A 20,186-nucleotide genomic window follows, 5' to 3' on the forward strand; every position below is an offset into this window, starting at 1 on the left:
GCAGAGCTGCGACAGAGAACTTGCTGTTCAGAGCGATAAAGCTCACCACCTTAAAGACTTTCTCCGGGATTATTGAGGCAATAGTGACGGTCGTTTTCCTGTTTCTTATCCAGAGCCATTGTTCTGCTACCTGGTCCTCTGAAGATTTTCGGGATTTTAACGGTTTAGACTTTAGAAACTCCTTGTTTTTCCACTAGTAATATATAAAAGTTACAATTTCAATCAAATCAATCAAAGCTTTATTTATAAAGCGCCTTCCACAACCCTGTCGGGAAGCCCAAAGCGCTGAACACGGTACATGAGAAGTACATTTCACCCAAAGCACTTGCAGAGGCCGCAGTGACTGAGGCAGAAGGAGCAGAGGTGATAGGAGGGCAGATGGTTTCCCTCTTCCAAAACTCCTACAGATGGATGAATAAAATATTGGAATAGAGGAAGTCGTGACATCTGGTTGAGAAGTGAGGGATTCTCGTTCCCTGTCTTTTCTTATTCTGCTCACTCTTGTCACTACTACCCCCCCACCGGTCCTCTCCATCCCCCGTCTCTGTGGACGCAGGAGTTCAGCCGGTCACTCAGACAGACAGAAACAAGCTTGAGCGCCGGCTTGTTTCTCCTTTTCTGCTTTGTTCCATCTTGCCGTGACCCCGTGCCTCCACCCCCGCTCCGCTTCCGTGCTCCCTCCCTCCTCCTGCGCTGTACAGTGTGTGATGGTGCACCCCCTCCTCTTGGTCCTGGAGACATGCCTGTACAGGAGATGGCGGTGAGTCCTGTCAAGTCTCTGCACTGGGAGCAGTTCCCCTCCATGTCGCATCGCCGAGTCTACTGCACCCCCGTCTACCACGAAGGCCTGCTGTACGTGCTGGGGGGCTGCAGCGAAACTGGCACGCCCCTGGACAGCGTGGAGGTCCTGGATGTTGAGAGCCAGACGTGGAGCCAGCTGCCGCCGCTGCCCACGGCGCGGGCGGGGGCCTCAGCTGTGGCGCTGGGGGGTCTGGTGATGGTGCTCGGGGGAATGAATCAGCAGCAGAGCCCTCTGGCCTCGGTGGAAGTGTACCATCCCGATGAGGGCAAATGGGAGACAAAAGCCTGTTTAAGTCAGCCGTCGATGGGAGTGACCACAGTGGAGAAAGGTAAGAGGTGTGTGTGTGTGTGTGTGTGTGTGTGTGTGTGTGTGTGTGTAACCCCACTTTGAGGTGTTGTTTTATTCAGCTGCTCTGCACTAAAAAGCCATCTGAGCCGTTAACTTTGAACACACACCTACATAACTCCCAGTGCTTTGTCCTATCGAGGTGTTCCTATTCCAGCCACGCACGGCGAGCCTGTCAAGCTCCGGGTTTTCCTCCATCCTTCACGCCACGAGTTTGCAGGCTCTTGTGTTTGCAGCGCTAATGTTAGCTGGCAGTTTTCATTACAACATCTGATATCAGATTAGATTTCTCTGACAGTTTAGGCGAGACATGCTTTTGCTGAGTTTTGTGGTGGATTTATGGGACAGAACCTTTACCCGTTTCGGCTGAACAGTCCTGAACTTGTTCAGAAACTTTCTCTTTACTTCAGGAAAGCATAATCTTGTCAAATCACTGAAATATTAATTATTCCACTCATGATGAAACAAGCCGTTTTACTCACTCGTTTCTCTCTTGTTTTCAATTTGTCTGAGTTTAGCTGTGCAAACATCCCCTCATTAAATAAGAAACTTCTCATCGGCTCATTAAGGAGTGATGAAGAGAACCAGCTGTTTTGGTGCTTTTGTAAGACAAGCACCAACAACAGGAGGGACAACGTCAGAACTCAGGAGCGCTGAAATAAACTAAATTAGCTGTTAAATGTGGAAGAAGCCCCTGCAGGCGTTACAGGTGCTGAAGGGTCTCCAAGTGGAAGCCGCTCAGATGTGATTAAAGTGGAGTGCTGCTGGGGAGTAATGCTCAGAAAGCTGCCGCTGGGTTCTGATTAGAACCAGATAGCACGTGGGAATCGCAGCATGACCGCTAAGTTTTGTCTTGGGGATGTAATGTAGAGGCTCCCATCATTCAGCTGCAGATGTTTAATGTGAAAATTTCACATTTAGTGGGTAGGTGGTAGGGATGGGTACCTTTGACATTTGAATCGATTCGGTACAAATTCCCGCTACCTACGAATCGATACCGGTACTTAACGGTACCGATTTTAGATACTTTTGAGTGTTTAATATTTTAATTCTCTTTTATAATTAAATATATATTTTTCTCAATATATAACCATATTTGATAAATATCACGATAAATATCATACAACTGTTTGTATTTTAACATCGTCCTTGTAGTTTTATAAGCTGGTAATTAAACTGAAGCAAACATCTTTACTGTGAACTTAATTTACTGTGTATCTTCATTCCTTTTGCCGTCCTTTTTCTTTGATTTTTCCTACTGGGAAGTTAGAATTTCTGAGGAGAAAGCGAACGCACCGTTAGCTGATTACAATAGTGGCAATGGAAGCTAATTTATCAAGCTAACGTTATCTTAAACAGTTTATTTAACTGCTGGAGCAGATTAAAACGATGATGCCCCACACTTAGATCGTTGTCGCTGGTTTCATCTTCACCAATCACCCGTCGCATTTAGTAAAGTGAAGCCAAACTTTAGAGCACGTTCATGTTCTTCTAGTCGGAAATTCGGAGTTCCGAGGAGAAAGCGAACGCACCATTAGCGGAATGGAAGCTAACATATCAAGCTAACGTTATCTTAAAAATTTTATTTACCTACCGGAGCAGATTAAGATGAGGATGTCTCACTTAGATCGTTGTCGCTGGTTTCATCATCACCCAGTTACCCATCACATTTAGTGAAGTGGACCCAAGCTTTAGCGTGCGTTGTTTCTACCATGCTGCTCTGTTTACAACTGGCTCGCAGGGACTGACGACATAACACTCTTGCGCATGCACAACTGTCTAGGCAAGTTCTCGTTATGAAGGACTGGTACCGAAACGAGGCACCGTTTCAAATTACTTGAATCGGTGCTCAGTCGGTACTATGGAATTCGGTCGGTGCCTTAAAAAGTACTGAATTCGGTACCCATTGCTGGTAGGTGGGGCATTTGCTTGTTAATTTGTTAGTAAATGTGACTTTTTTCCCACTTTGGAGTGTTTTTGTGCAGAAATTTTAACTAATGTAGTTTCTTTGCACATTGTATTTTATTTACCCATACTGTAGATGAAGTTTTTTTGTTTGAAGTGGTTTCTATTTATTTTATGGGTAACACTTCCTTTTACAGTCCCCTAATTATTAAGTACTTACATGGTAATTACACAGCAAGTTAAAGTGTATTATTGTGTAATTAAAGTGTATAATTGTAATAAGGTGTAATTATTGGATAAAGCAGTATTTACTTAGATTGATAAAATAAAAACTAGAACTGAACCTGAGTTATACGGTAATAACTGTTTAAGAACTCGGAAACAATAATACACGTTTCCTTACCATGTAATTACCATGTAAGTACTTAGTAATCATTGGACTGTAAAAGAAAGTGTTGCCATCTTATGTTAGAATGTCACGTTTGATTGTTGAACAAAAAAAAAGGAAATATATTTCATCACTGTACTCGTGAAATAGACTGAGAAGCTAAAGGCTAGTCATATAGCACAGCCAAAACCAATGTGTGTAGAGCTCTGCTCTATAAAACATTATTCTGCTGTTACAATAAGTAAAACTTTATTATGTAGCACCTCGTAAGGCATTTCCATGGCAATAAAAATCTCTGCATGTTTATTTTCTGACAGGCTTTCCCATTAAAGTAACACAGAGTTGTTTTCTACTCCTCCACCCTGCTGGTTGAAAGTGGAATTACAACAATTGTAAACCACCCTGCTGCAGCCTGTTGGTTCCTCTCAGAAGCATGACTCAAAACCATGGTCCTGCTGCAGCAATGAGTATAATTCCCCTCCTTCTCAGTCTGTGATCAATGAATGCTGCCCTCCTCTGTCAGTCAGCTGGCCCGCAGAATGCCTGACTGAAAAGGAACGGCTCCACAATGCTGTCAGGTTCCTCAGAGGCATAAAGTCGGTTTTCCACAAGGTGGAAGATAAAAAGGCGGCTTCTTTGGAGTGCTGGAGGGGAGATTTCTTTGAAGAAAAAAGGAGGTGTCGCACGCAACCCGTTTTCAGATTTACGTCATAAGATTGTTGGCTTAGTTTCCCACGAGATGACTTCTGGGTCATTTTCAGACCACATGAATTCAGTTATCCTATTGCTGGACCATTAAATGTTATTCTGCTGATTTTTATTGACAGTGGTTTCATTTTTGTATTTTAGCACACATGAGCAACATCAAATATCTTCAGTTAGAGGAAAATTTCTTGGATGTAAAATGTTCTTTGGAGGAGGAAAAGAGAGTTGTTAATGTGTCCGCTTCATATTTTATAAATATACAGATTCTGTTTGTAGAAGGAGCTCGTTACAGTCGCTTGTAGGGTTGGTTTGCAGATGGAGTGATGCCCTGAGAGTCCTTGATTCAGCACCTTCTTTACTACAACCTACGGGATCAACGTCCTGGTTGATGTGGACCAATCTCCGACCTGTCCATGCATCTCTGAGTATCCCACCTTTGGCCTCGGACTCTCGTCCCGGTCACAACAACAAACAGGCATAAAAAGAAAAAAGACTTTTTTCTTCCAATAATACCTATGAAAATTAAAGTTTTGATTAGTGATGCACCGATAGGAAATTTTTGGGCTGACACCGATATCCAATATAAAGATGTTTGCAGATACCGATAAACTCACATTAATGCTTCTAAAATCAACAGATTTTGTATAAAATGAAAATGATCAAAACTGAATGTACATTATTACGTACACACACCACACACCACACACATTTACGGTTTTGAGATGATTTCATTCACTGTCACACGACTGAACAATTACACATCACCCCCCTCACCTTCTGAAACAGGCAAACTAATGGAGACCAGATGGAAAAAATATCGGTTGTTAACTCATTCGCTGCCAGCGTTTCTCACCGTTTTTACAGTTTTTTAAGAGTCACAGAATGTTGCGCGCTAGGATGATGTCGGCGCCAAAACAACCAAAACAAAGCGGAGACTCACCTCTTACATCAGGAAGAATCCGCGCGTTTCGAGCGTTATCCGTTCTTTCATAATCCGTTGTTGAATTGTGATCGGCAGACGCTTTTCCGGTTCGCGCCTCACTTTTTTTTACAGCAGCGGCCCAAAACGATCTCCTAACACATGGATGTTCTGCTTCCTGATCACGTGACGTGTGACGTATGCGGATGAAGATCGGCTTTAGAGCTGGGGTGTTTGTTCTCACAGTGCGGGGGCTCGTCCGACGCCCACACAGTAGAAACATGCAAATGACGACTTTTTCCAGTGGCAGTGAATGAGTTGATATCGGCCCGGTTTTATTTATCAAACCAATACCGATATGTTAAAAGATGACTAACATCGACCGATACCGATATTGATGCCGATATATTGTCCATCCCTAGTTTTAACGTGATGAAAGGTTTTGTTCATTTTGAAGACATCAGAGCACTCGGGTGCACAGAGGACCTTTTTTAGGTCGCTGCTCTCTTACTGAGCTGTCCTTGATTCGCTGCAAACTAATGATGCACTTAAGTCGAGTTCACTTCTGTGAACATGTGAATCACTTCATACTCATATTTTATTTTGCATTTAGCAAATCTATATATTCAACCACTGAAATCACTTTCTGCTCAGTATTTACATGTTTGTGTTTTTTTATATGTAAATATTTTACATGCATGTAGTTCAAGGATTTTCCCCCTTCGTACATCAGAAGATAAAAAATTAAAATGAGCTATTTCACAAACATGTTATGCAACCTTTAGAAATGATGATTTTTAAAGGGATTATCCTCCACCCCACCCGGGATATTTATGAAAACACCGAAAGCTCCAGATAATGACATCAAAGTGGCATTTTCTTTGAAGACGTGGTATTTAGCTTAAATGAAGGACTAAACTTAAAAAAAACTAAACTTTTTACTTATCTGGAACTTAACTGACTGAGCGAAGCGTTTCCTGTTGCAGGAATCAGTCTGATGACAGCAGCTTCTCCTGGTGCTGAGGCAGAGATGCACTGCAGGGCATGTGCTCGGGTGTCTGCACGCTCACGTCTAACCAAAATCATCGCTTTTTAAAAGATTTGACCACCGGGGTGGCGGGATGCAAACACCTCACCCACTCTTCTTTCTTTTGCATATTTTAATGTGACATCACAGTGAAGAGGCTAATTCTAACCACAACATTTAAATTTAACACATGAAAGGCTAGTAGCTTTCTGCAAATAAATGTATGTAGATTTTGGATAAACACTGAAAACTCAATTCATAATTATTATTCAATAACTCTTTGAGAAATTAAAATGGAAATGAATGCACAGGAGTCAACAGCTGGCAGATACTTAGGTCAGGAAAATCTTCCATTCATATCCACAGAGGGGCGGGACTTAAAATATGTACTGCAACCAGCCACTAGGTGGCACTTGGGCTACTGCATGACCATGCTGTATGCTGGAGTTGTTCTCCCTGCAACGTTCAGACTCCTTACTCCGCATGTCGGTGTAATGGAATTGAATTAGAATTGAATTAATGACCATAGACATTAAAGATCCATATAGAGTATGAACCCTATCTAATGGACACTGGGTTATTTAAATCAGAAGGTTGGTTCTTTTTATTACAGGAAATTTAAAAAACACTTTGCATGTACTGAGAGACAAGAGAAGAGAGAGAGACTGTCAAACGTTTAAGAACATTTATTACTAAATAATTTTAAACAATTTAACAAGACTAACTCTCTAATGATGGATGTTTGTTGGAAAGAAGTGTGAGGTGGAGTGTGTGTGAACGATGTCAAGTTCAGAACCTCTGTGTCCGGAGAAGCGAGTCGGAGTGGGATATGATGTTTTGCTCCTAACTGATCAATGTTTGAGACTCGAAGTCATAAACACGAGACGCCATTTATGTCGCATCCACATACCCTGCAGTGAGACCTCCGTACAGATCCGAATGCCAGGTCCACGGACCCTCCTCTAGTACCGGAGCCGATGAAACGGCATCACAGCACGACAAACCAGTCTTTGGATAGTCTCCAGGTAAACAGCGACAGGTGTTTCACAGCGTCAAAAAGGGGACCCTCCTTGGGTCAGCGAGTTCAGCTTTTATTCTGAAGGAACCGTTGTTGATTGATAACGACAGGTTTTTCCCAGCTTGATAGTTCTTAGCTTAAAAGAAAGTATAGATGGCCTGTCCATACTTCACATAGCATGCGGTGAACTTCAGGGGATCTTGAGATCTTGTTGAATACTGACTTAAAATGGCATTGGAACTGTTTTATTAATCTGGATGTTTTTGATTCTGGACGAATCAAAGTTGACAGATTAAATAAACACCAGAGACTCGCCACGCTTCAGACGGGGAAGATTCTTATTGGATCAGCAACATCAATGTGTCATGTGATTATTTACCTTAGTGTATCAGTGTGTCTAGTGACTAGAATAAATAAGTCCCTGGTTTACTTTTTAAAAACATCGGTCTAGCCACACCCCCCAGGAGCCTCGACAGGCCACACCAGTCTTGTGTCTTGCCAATGACGGCGCCCTGTTGGTTTGGTGGGTGGGATGATGTGAGGGAGCAGAACAGGAAACATGGTAGTGGGTCGTTTGAAATGGTGTAGGTACCAGATAAGCTTGAGGGCCTGCGCCCGCCGATGACGTCACACTAGATGATTGGCTGGACGTGTGACTTGCGGATGTTACACTACCATGTTAGCATGTTGACAATGAAGCTTTCGATTGGCGGTTGTAGTTCTTCGTAGGAAAAATGGACAAACAAATCCATCATGACCATATCTGGTGTATTTAAATAGTAACGTCATTCTTTGAGTAACATTTGTATGAATACATGTAATTGTAATTTTAGACATACTCATGTTAACATTTATTTGGTCCAGACCTTTTGGATACATGCAGCCCTCTTTCTCTCGTGGGACCAGCTGGGTGGAGCGATTATGGGATGTTCAACGTTGCCTACTAGGGTTGTCACGGTAACCGGTGTAGCGGTAAACCCCGGTAAAAAAGTTGACAATAATAATAACTGTCTTGTTTTTAAAAAAAATATATTATCTTGGTGGATTACCGTGGCTGCGGTGTGGGCGCGGTGATCCTTACCAGCCACCGTATCATCTGTTGAAGTTGCCGGCGGCACATGCGCACTTTGTTGTTTACAACCAAAACTTTCTTGAAGCTAAAGCTGAAATAATGACCAAAGGAGGAGACGGCAGTGCTCAGGACATTTATTATCCCTCAAAGAAGACAAAGTCAGAAGTACGGGCAATTTTTGGATATTTGAAGAATGCCGAGGGACAGTTGATAGAAGACGGCTATCCTGTTTGCAGCACGTGCAGAAAAAGTGTCTGTGAAAGGCAGCAATGCTTCAAATCTCATGACACATCTGCGTGACCATCACCCACTACTCTACAGTCAACGCAAGGCAAGCTAAGGTTAGCGTTTTAGCTAAAATGCGTGATCCGAGGATTTGGGTTGAGGGAGAATGCAACGAGTCGCTATATAAAGCAGCCGCAGCGCCGCTACCTGCATATAAACCGTGTCGCGGACACCGCCATGTTGAAATGACGCTATGCATTACGGGGCTCCCAGGGGCAGATAAGAGTTGGTCTCTCTCCGAGAATAATTATGAATTTAACAATGATTACTGCCTGATGACATTTTCCCACATCTGCAAAGCTCACTGGAAGGACACAAACCGAGGACAATATTTTCCTGATATAGGGTTTATTACTCAAGTAAGGGTAAAAAAGTATCTGATTAGAAGGCTACTTGAGTACTGAGTATCATCTAGTCTAATATTTTTAAAATGATGACATCAAACAGACAAAAAGTAAGAGGTTATGGGCAAATATTGGTATTTTAAAGACTAAAGGGGAAAAATGTAAACAAATAAACAATATAATTACAAAATAACACATTTTAGGCAAAATTTAGACACAAACTGAGGACAATATTTTGTAACACGTTTAAAAAAATACCGCGATAATACCGAAAACCGTGATAATTTTGGTCACAATAACCGTGAGGTTAAATTTTCACACCGTGACAACCCTATTGCCTACGCATCTAGTGGAACGCCTGTGTTACAGTTTTTGCATTAAAATAAGACCCTCTACGCGTCGTCTCTCCTACTGATTCTACATTTGTTGTAAGGAGGCTAACGGTTGATTTCAGAAGCAGCAACGTGAGACCAGAGGAGAGCGGAGCAGCAGTTTGGTGAAATAAGTCGGGCTGTTTTATTGCCCCTGAAGTCACCTTGTGTTTTCAATTGGACTAAGTGCTGTGCTGAAGTGGAGTTAGCCCATCTTTAGTTTGCATCTATTAATTTTAGATAAAAAAAAAAAAAGCTAATTTAAATCTTTATTTAAGTCACTGGTTTTTGTATCCTTTTAAATGCTGGTAGTTTTTTTCTTCTAGTTTCTCTCGGCTGAATGAGCAGAAGATGGATGATGTTTGAAGCTGAATACAGCAGGATATTTTTTTTGTCAACACAACACAAACTACTTGGAGAAAATGCAGGCCTTGAGCAAAGCATTGTGCACTCATCGTCTTACAGTGTTGCTCAGGGGGAGCTCCTCTACAGCAGAGGTGGGACACAAGCTCTCCATTGATGTTAGCCCCCATAGACCTGAGTGCAACACAGCCTGAAGGCGTGTGGAGTTCAGAGCACAGCGAGGCTTCTCTCAGCCGAGAACCCCCTCACACTTATCAGCATAAGTGCTGCTGCTGCTCTCCCCACCTACACATGCTGACTGCAGAACATGCAGCGAGAGCCGCCTCTCATCCGGAGATGGGCCGGATTATCGACGCTGAGGTGGATGAGAGTGGCAGAGCAAAGGTCCGCGCAGAGCCTGTAGGAAGTCCAAACCTGATCACTTTAAAAGTCAGACCATTCCCACTTCTTCTGCCACGTTGGTCCTGCATACGTCTGGATTTGGACAGCTTTGGCTGAAGACTGAGTTGCTGATTCTTCAAAGTCAGAGCTCAGATGACTTATTCTGGAAGCCCGCTGTCTGATGACTCTCTCAGTTTACTGTAGACTCTACTGGCTGCGCCTCATCATCTCTGCCGGCGCGCTTTAGCAGGGGCAGCCGGAAGCCCTGCTGGGAGTTTCATTAGGAGCTCATAGAGAGGATGATTACAGAGAAAACCTACACAAACCAGAGCTGGATGCCTGACATCAGGGCTGCATCATGAAACAACACCACTCATTTGTGAATCTTGTCCAGGGTGGGGAGCTTTCTGTGCCCAAAGAGAGAAAATCAGATAAATGAGATGCAAAAACGGGAGATCGTCTGGGTTTACCATGTAGCCGAGGCAAATTGATGATTTTATCTGTTATGACCAAGAAGATGTAATATTCTATATAAATATAAAATATTAACCTGCGAGGTCTTTATTGTAATTATTCAGAAGATCTAGGTTCTTTGCTTTTTCAGTGATCAACCACACTTCATGTTACTTCAAGAAAGAGTCAGGTTTATAAAAGTAAGAATTTATTTTACAAACAATTTAAAACATGACTAATTAATTAAGCATTAACTCCTCCAGACCAAAACATCAGCGCTGCAGCGCAAATAGTCAGTGGTAGAGTCGTGTTGCTGTTAGCCAATCAGAGATGAGCTGTTCGTAAATCAGCAAATAAGACTCCAGATCCGGCCGTTTTTGGTCCTCCGCTCCTTCCGCCAACTTTTACTTCCTGAGGCAGCAGCAGCTCAGAAGGTAAGTGGTTTGTCCAGTAATTGGAAGGTTGCAGGTTCGATCCCGGCTCCGACTGTGTCCTTGGGCAGCCTGCTGGTGGTGGTCGGAGAGACCGGTGGTGCCTGTGTTCAGCAGCCTCGCCTCAGTCAGTGTGCTGCAGAGCAGCTGTGGCTACATCGTAGCTCATCACCACCAGAAGATGGCGCTACACAAATAATGACCAGTTACCACTCCTGAGACGAGCACCAAAGCTTGTCTTCCCTAGCATTCACTTCTAGACTGCAGCAAATTTACTCAAATAACGACTGAATGAGGGCTTTAAGGGCTTCCAGAAATCACTCCTTCCTTTTTTAAAAGGTTTTCCAGCCGTGGAGACACTCGGGACTCAGACCGGAGTCCTTTTAAATCAGCTCTGTTTAGGGATGTGTGCAGCCACTGTTCTCCCTCATAGCTTCGGTTAAAGTTACCCAAACAGAATGAAACTGAATACAGCACAGGGCATTGTGGGTAAACAGCCTCGTCTGTTGCTCATGCATTGTTACAGTTTGTCTGTGCAACAAACCGTGTCATTTTATGCAGCAGCCTGTTTGTTTTCATATGGAGGAAATGGAAGTTACGCCATATAATCTTTTAAATGAGCAAGGCATCTCCATTTGTCTTTTCCTTCAGTAAACCCCGATGCAGCCGAGAAGAGAAATGTATCCAAAAACGTTGGACAAACTAAAAGCTGCAACCTTGTTCAGTCCCAAAGTCCACAACCGAATATTAAATGTGGACAGTTGACCTTATTTGGTGTTTTCCTTTTCCTTTCCTCTGGACTCACTCAGCTGCAGATGTAAAAGACCAAATTATACCCAACACCCAGCATTCCTGTTAATCAGCTGTGCCTAACCCTAACCCCTTAAAGCTGCATTACTTATCTCTGCTGCTTCAGTCTGGGCTCATACAAGCACTACACACACCTGTGTGCGTGCGTGCGAGAGAGAGAGCGAGAGAGAGAGCGAGAGAGAGAGCGAGAGAGAGAGAGAGAGCGAGAGAGAGAGAGAGAGCGAGAGAGAGAGAGAGAGCGAGAGAGAGAGAGAGAGAGAGAGAGAGAGAGAGAGAGAGAGAGAGAGAGAGAGAGAGAGAGAGAGAGAGAGAGAGAGAGAGAGAGAGAGAGAGAGAGAGAGAGAGAGAGAGAGAGAGAGAGAGAGAGAGAGAGAGAGAGAGAGAGAGAGAGAGAGAGAGAGAGAGAGAGAGAGAGAGAGAGAGAGAGAGAGAGAGAGAGAGAGAGAGAGAGAGAGAGAGAGAGAGAGAGAGAGAGAGAGAGAGAGAGAGAGAGAGAGAGAGAGCTGACCTGACCTGACCTGACCTGACCCCAGCCACAACCTCCACATACTACCACCATGATGATAAACCACCACGACTTTGCTAAGGATGTTTTGTACGTGCTCTGAAGAAGTATGTACATAAATCATGGAGCCCCCTGCATTCTGCAGGTCTGAGACACTTTTCTGTCATCAGAGGATCCTGACCACATTAATACTGAATGATGCTCCCCTTCAGGCCCACAGGCACAATTGCACTCAGTGCTGTGACTCATTCATGCCAGACAGACTAGAAATTCTAACTTAACACAGGATTTGATGCAGGACTGGCTAATATAAGAGCAAAACAAAAATGTGATCCTAAAAAAAGATTGACTTGACCCTAATTAGGGCTTGATGTTGTTGAAACGGGAGTGTTGCATTTGCAAACGTGAGGAAAGAACAGAAAGTGGACTTTGTGGAACCGATATATATGTTGAATGTTTTTTTCCTATCTCCAGAAGTTGTAATCCCATTTCCACTTTCTGAACTTCTGGGTAATTTTACCGGACTTTCACCATATGAACGGGTTTTCATTTCACCGGGCCGGCCTGAAAGCACCACCTGGGCCGTTTTAGGGACCAACCAGTACCTGGCAGAGGTATGACCAAGTCACTGCTTTGCAAGGCACAAGTGAGTCAAAAGTCTTTCTAGTCAAGTCCAAGTCAAAGACAACCATGTCCAAGTTGAGTCCAAAATCAATGATATGGAAGTCCAAGTCAAGTCCAAGTTCTTAACTTAAAGAGAAAGTCATCCCCTACTAGATTCTTACTCAACTCCCACTTCCTGTTTGAAAAATGCAACAAATGCTGTTGCCTAGCAGACCGAGAGGGTGGAGCCGCTAACACACACACACACACACACACACACACACACACACACACACACACACACACACACACACACACACACACACACACACACACACACAGGCCCACAACGACATTGTGACATCATATGGTACCAGCTAACGTTCTAGGGTACCTCTTAGCCAATAGCGATGGCAGATTTAAATTGAAATGCAGTGCAGAGTTTTTACCTGACAACGGCACAACACTGAGAGTTTTAGGCAGAAAATTTAAATTTTAACTAAAATGCACTAAAGTGCAAAACTATTGACGACACCTGTCTGCAGCACGATTAGACACACGTTTATATAGTTTATCAGATAAAAGTGTTGATTTGGGGGTGACTTGCTCTTTTACAAGCTTTAATCAAGTCATCTGTCTGACTTGAATTTATTAACAATGATAGTAAATAAATAAATTCCAGAAATAAAGCTTCTTATAGCGTCATTTATTTGCTCAAACAGGAGATAGTGCTGCTGCATTCAGCAAAACAAGATCAAACCCATGGTTTTTGTCCAAGTCGTGCCCCTTTTTGTGCTCAAGTCATCATCAGGCCAACAGATGCAAGTCGATTCAAGTCGTAAGTCATTGGCGTTCAAGTCCGAGTCAGGTCAGAAGTCATTAAAATAATGATTCAAGTCCACACCTCTGACACCCGGATAGGGTATGCACTCAGAAAGACTTGGTGGGACTCGTGTATAAGCCAAATGGGCATTTGTTAAACTGGAAGAGTTGCTGGTGAAGTGGAACACTGAAAATGTGGCAGAAATCCCCTCGTGGCGCCTTGATTCACCCCGCTTCGGGGTGTCCTACTTGGCTGCTTGTCTCACAGCCGTCCTCCCTGTCCCATGAACGGACTAAATAACGGCAGCCTTTTACAGAATAAAACTTTTAATGTTATTAATGTCCATGGACACCTTTTGGCGCCGATGGGTGACGTCCCTCTCTGTCGAAACAGCGACGACATGCTGACGTCTTGGCAAAGACTTAAACGGGCTGACATTACACGGACGCACATCGGCCCACGGGGGCGGAGCCATCATATGTTCCCTGTCGTCTTCCCAACAGAAAGGCAGATGTTGATGGAACGAGTCGTTATCCTGTCAGTCCAGCCAGAACAAATCTGTCCTCCAGCCTTCAGGTCATCCGACGCGTGACATTCAACACAGAATCATGACCCTTTTTTACAGATTTCTTACCAAGTGATAAATATAGGTTTTAATGACATTTTAGGCAAATGCAGACTCAGATCCAGCCATCTGCTCATCCTTCAACTCTAATGAAGACGTTGCCCGAAGTTCTTCTCCAGACAGCCGAGCAGATGCTGCAGAAATGGTCCAAATAGTTTCTGCTACATCAGAAAGCTTCGTGTTTGTGGCTTCATGCTGCTCAGTCTGAACTTTTATGTATCTCTCGCTTACAAACGGCTGGAGCCTCTTGACATTAAAACCTTTTTTTATCTGGAATCATTTAAACTGTTTTCTAATGAGCTACAAGAAATCGTTTGGTCACATTTGTTATGAATATGAAGCAGAAATCATCTTTTTCATCTTAGTTTTACCTCTTTGGACGTTTTCGACCCTTTTTTCTTTTCACATTTATCGTTCTTTATGCCTTCTCCCTACGGCCGTAACACTCTTCTGTTCTGACTTCCTCTCTGCATAACAATGGCGAACGAGATAATAACGTATTAGTGTTGTCTCAATGACGCTGAATATGGATGAGTGTTCCTTATTGTGGCTGAGAGCAGGAAGAGCCACAGATAACACAGTTTACCCCGAGAATGATGAACGCTGGTCTGAAATAAGCCCTAATTTGATCCGTACGATCTGATCCCAGGTCTGTGCAGGGACGGAGGTCGGCAACATAAACAAGGATGCTGAGATTTTTCTCCAGTCCCAGTTCAGATGTTTAGATTTCACAATTAAAAGACAGAAACATGAACGCTGGAGGACGTCGCAGTGGTGTGGGCAGAAAAAGTTAAAGAGCAAGTCACCCCCAAATTAACTTTTTTTTCTGATAAACTATATAAATGTGTGTCTAATCATGCTGCAGACACGTGTAGTCAATAGTTTTGCACTTTAGTGCATTTTAGTTCAAATTAAAAATTTCGGCCTAAAACTGTCAGTGTTGTGCCGTTGTCCGATAAAAACTCTGCACTGCATTTGGATTGAAATCTGCCATCGCTATTGGCTAAGAGGTACCCTAGAACGTTAGCTGGTACCATATGATGTTACAATGTCGTTGTGAGCCTGTGTGTGTGTGTGTGTGTGTGTGTGTGTGTATTTGTTAGTGGCTCCGCCCTCTCGGTCTGCTAGGCAACAGCATTTGTTGCGTTTTTCAAACAGGAAGTGGGAGTTGAGTAATACTCTGGTAGGAGTGACTTGCTCTTTAAGTGTGATGCAGGAATTAATGTTCTGGTGCAGTTGTTTACTTTTCAAAGCGTACGTAGTGGACCTTGTTATAAGAAGATGACCTTTTATTGATCCATCTGGAGAATTAAAAAGAAGTGGAAAACAGAACAAGACGGATTTGTAAAGAGAAGGTTTTGGAACTGGCCGAGAGCGAGCTGCTGCAGCTGGGTCCGCTTTAGCTACAGCTAGCATAAAGGTGAAAAATCTTTTTTTTTTACATAGCGCCTATCAAGATAAAAATCATGAGGCGTGTCACAAAATGAAAAATAAAAACTGATTAAAAATTATCTTAATGAAAAATGGAGGGAAAAGAAGAATTTAGATGAAATAATGTGAAGGGAAAAAGTCACAGAATCACTAGAATGACAGATCTGGTAGGAACAGCGCCATCAGCTACATCAGCCCAGACAAGAGCAGAGCAAATAGAGAAAGAATAGAGGATAATTGTGTCTGGATGTGGATGGAGATTACATTTTACAGCAGCCTGATCATCATTTAAATACGTAAACCAGCACCTGTGTTCTAGTCCACGCTATCAGCATTACTTTAATAGAGGTGTGTGTGTGTGTGTGTGTGTGTGTGTTCCACTTCAAACACTGATCTAACCAACCAGACCAGCGTGTCCAGTAACATATTAATGTTACAATTAAACAGTTTCTCTTCATGTAGGCTAGGAACATTTCACCTGCCGTGGCCCGACGGCTTCTGCTCCACATAAACTTTGTGCGTGATCAAATGTCTCTACAGGAGCTTTCTGAGCTGAAGAGGCTATTCTGCCTCAGACTGGATGAGTCATGCGTCTCTATATTGGAGACGGAAACGAGCGCTATTCAGCCAAAGTTTCATAACTTCGTCTTCGTCTTCGTCTTCCTCCGCTTATCCGGGTCCGGGTCGCGGGGGCAGCATCCCAGTTAGGGAGCTCCAGGCCGTCCTCTCCCCGGCCTTGTCCACCAGCTCCTCCGGCAGGACCCCAAGGCGTTCCCGGACCATATTGGAGATGTAACCTCTCCAACGTGTCCTGGGTCGACCCGGGGGCCTTCTGCCGGCAGGACATGCCCGAAACACCTCCCCGGGGAGGCATCCAGGAGGCATCCTGACCAGATGCCCAAACCACCTCAACTGGCTCCTTTCGATCCGGAGGAGCAGCGGTTCTACTCCAAGTCCCTCCCGAATGTCCGAGCTCCTCACCCTATCTCTAAGGCTGAGCCCGGCCACCCTACGGAGGAAACTCATTTCGGCCGCTTGTATCCGCGATCTTGTTCTTTCGGTCATTACCCAAAGCTCATGACCATAGGTGAGGATTGGGACGTAGATCGACCGGTAAATCGAGAGCCTGGCTTTCTGGCTCAGCTCCCTCTTCCCCACGACAGATCGGCTCAGCGTCCGCATCACTGCAGACGCTGAACCAATCCGCCTGTCGATCTCCCGATCCCTCCTACCCTCACTCGTGAACAAGACCCCGAGATACTTAAACTCCTCTACTTGAGGTAGGACCTCTCCCCCGACCCGGAGGTGGCAAGCCACCCTTTTCCGGTCGAGAACCATGGTCTCAGATTTGGAGGTGCTGATCCTCATCCCAGCCGCTTCACATTCGGCCGCGAACCTACCCAGCAAGAGCTGAAGGTCAGAGCTGGATGAAGCTAGGAGGACCACATCATCCGCAAAAAGCAGAGACGAGATTCTCCTGCCACCAAACTCGACACACTCCACACCACGGCTGCGTCTAGAAATTCTGTCCATAAAAGTGATGAACAGAACCGGTGACAAAGGGCAGCCCTGGCGGAGTCCAACCCTCACTGGGAACAGGTCCGACATACTACCGGCTATGCGGACATAACTCACGCTCCTCTGGTAAAGGGACTGAATGGCCCTTAACAGAAAGCCACCCACCCCATACTCCTGGAGCGTCCCCCACAGGGTGCCCCTGGGGACACGGTCATAAGCCTTCTCCAAATCCACAAAGCACATGTGGATTGGTTGGGCAAACTCCCATGCCCCCTCCATCACCCTTGCAAGGGTATAGAGCTGGTCCACAGTTCCACGGCCAGGACGAAAACCACATTGCTCCTCCTCTATCTGAGATTCAACTATCGATCGGACCCTCCTCTCCAGTACCTTGGCGTAGACCTTTCCAGGGAGGCTGAGGAGTGTGATCCCCCTATAGTTGGAACACACCCTCAGGTCACCCTTCTTAAAGATGGGGACCACCACCCCGGTCTGCCACTCCCTAGGAACTGCCCCTGATGACCACGCAATGTTGTAGAGACGTGTCAACCATGACAGCCCTACAACATCCATAGCCTTGAGATACCCAGGACGAACCTCATCTGCCCCCGGGGCTCCGCCGCTGTGTAGTTGTTTGACTACCTCAGCAACTTCTGCCCCCGAGATCGGACAGTCCATCCCCAGGCCTCCCAGCTCTGGTTCCTCCTCGGAATGCTCATTGGTGGGATTGAGGAGCTCCTCAAAGTATTCCTTCCACCGTCCGACTATAGCCTCAGTTGACGTCAGCAGCTCCCCATCCCCACTGTAAACAGTGTGAGCGAGTTGCTGCCTTCCTCTCCTGAGGCGCCGGACAGTTTGCCAGAACCTCTTTGGAGCCGATCGATAGTCTTTCTCCATGGCCTCACCAAACTCCTCCCACGCCCGAGATTTTGCCTCGGCAACTGCCACTGCTGCACCCCGCTTGGCTATCCGGTACCTGTCTGCTGCCTCCGGAGACCCACAGACCAGCCACGCCCTGTAGGCCTCCTTCTTCAGCCTGACGGCTCCCCGAACCTCTGGTGTCCACCAGCGGGTACAGGGGTTGCCACCACGACTGGCACCGGCCACCTTACGACCACAGCTAGCAACAGCCGCCTCGACAATCGCAGAGTGGAACAAGGCCCACTCGGACTCAATGTCCCCCACTGCTCTCGGGACGTGGTCAAAGCTCTGCCGGAGGTGGGAGTTGAAGATCGTCTTGACAGGTTCTTCTGCCAGGCGTTCCCAGCAGACCCTCACTATGCGTTTGGGTCTGCCAGGTCTACGCGGAATGTTCCCTTGCCATCTGATCCAACTCACCACCAGGTGGTGATCAGTTGACAGCTCCGCCCCTCTCTTCACTCGGGTGTCCAAAACATACGGCCGCAGGTCAGATGATACGACTACAAAATCTATCATCGACCTGTGACCTAGGCTGCCCTGGTACCAAGTGTACCGGTGGGCATCCTTATGTTCGAACATGGTGTTCGTTATGGCCAAACTGTGGCTTGCACAGAAGTCCAATAACAAAACACCGCTCGAGTTCAGATTAGGTGGGCCGTTCCTCCCAATCACACCCCTCCAGGTCAAGCTGTCATTGCCCACGTGAGCATTGAAGTCCCCCAGCAGGACAATGGAGTCCCCTGATGGAGCACTATCTAGCACTCGTCCCAGGGACTCCAAAAAGGGTGGGTACTCTGAACTGATATTTGGCCCATAAGCACAAACAACAGTCAGGACCCGTTCCCCGACCCGAAGGCGCAAGGAAGCTACCCTCTTGTCCCCCGGGGTAAACCCCAACACACAGGCAGAGAGTCTCGGGGCTAACAAAAAGCCAACCCCAGCCCTCCGCCTCTCACCCGGAGCAACTCCAGCAAAGTAGAGTGTCCAACCCCTCTCCAGGTCTCGGGTTCCAGAGCAAATGCAATGTGTCGAGGTGAGTCCGACTATATCTAGCCGGTACCGCTCAACCTCTGCCACAAGCTCCGGCTCCTTCCCCGCCAGCGAGGTGACGTTCCATGTCCCAAAAACTAGTTTTCTTGTCCGGGGATTGGACCGCCAAGGCTCCCGCCTTGGTCTGCCACCCGATTCGCATTGCACCGGACCCTTCATGTTCCTCCTGCGGGTGGTGGGTCCACAGTTGGACGAGCCCATGTATCCGGTTCGGTTTCATAACAGCGAACGTTTTTCCAAGTGACACGTCCCTCAAAGAGACCGGGTTTCCAGACCGTTTCAGTGGGAGGAAATCTTATCGCATCGCCGTGGTTCAGCAGCGAACCCCTCTACAGATCTTCAGCTCACTGTCCACTGTGTGCGCTCCGATCCGCGCTGAGCACATGTCCAGTATAAAGCTCTGGTGTTCTGATGGGAATCATTTCTTGATTGATTTAGTTTCCTCCGGATGTGCGTAACGATTAAAATGCCAGCTCGTCTGTGTGCGTGTCAGTGTGCGTCGGGGTAATTCTTTCAAAACAACCAACATCCTTGAGTTTATCCGTCAAAATAAACAGTCTAATGGAAATATCTGTAACCTGCCATTTAACTGTTTTGCCTTCTTGTGAAGATTGTTGCAAAGAGAAACAACTAAACTTGATTAACCCCAGAGCCACGCGCACTGCGCTGTACTTCTTGTAAATGAGGGGGAAACGATTTAATCGGATCCTTTTCTTTTCAACATTGTTTAATGTAAAAGTTTCATTCAGTACAAACTTTAGTTACACCAATCTAATGAGACAGAGCCTGGATTTGTATTCTGAACAGTTTAAACACGTTTAAAATGGAGACATCTGTGATGCATCTAAAATTCGCACCTGCTCAGCTATTATGGAAATTAAACTAACAAGATTTTAGGCACAGACAACATCCCCCACACTTCTGGAAATCTTGCAACGCGCCTGGGTGTGTGTGTGTGTGTGTGTGTGTACTCATAGGAAGGTTATTGGTAAGAATAATTACCTCTCGCCCTATATTTTATTGGTCATATTGTTATGGCTGATTAATATTTACATTTTAACATTGAGTTTCATTTAAATTAACCTTGATTT

General features: G+C 45.3%; 1 protein-coding gene across 1 annotated transcript in view; it reads left to right on the top strand.

Annotated features, from left to right (window-relative positions):
• The first annotated feature begins 516 nt into the window (after positions 1 to 516).
• klhdc8b (kelch domain containing 8B) overlaps positions 517 to 20,186 on the top strand; it is a 125,209-nt gene continuing 105,539 nt past the window's right edge. Inside the window, exon 1 of the mRNA XM_070544968.1 lies at positions 517 to 1,130. Within this exon, the coding sequence (XP_070401069.1) occupies positions 740 to 1,130 (391 nt within the window). The 5' untranslated portion in view covers positions 517 to 739. The remainder of the gene's footprint in view (positions 1,131 to 20,186) is intronic.

The sequence above is a fragment of the Nothobranchius furzeri genome, chromosome 15 (genome assembly GCF_043380555.1).
Source record: "Nothobranchius furzeri strain GRZ-AD chromosome 15, NfurGRZ-RIMD1, whole genome shotgun sequence".
NCBI classification, from domain to species: domain Eukaryota; kingdom Metazoa; phylum Chordata; class Actinopteri; order Cyprinodontiformes; family Nothobranchiidae; genus Nothobranchius; species Nothobranchius furzeri.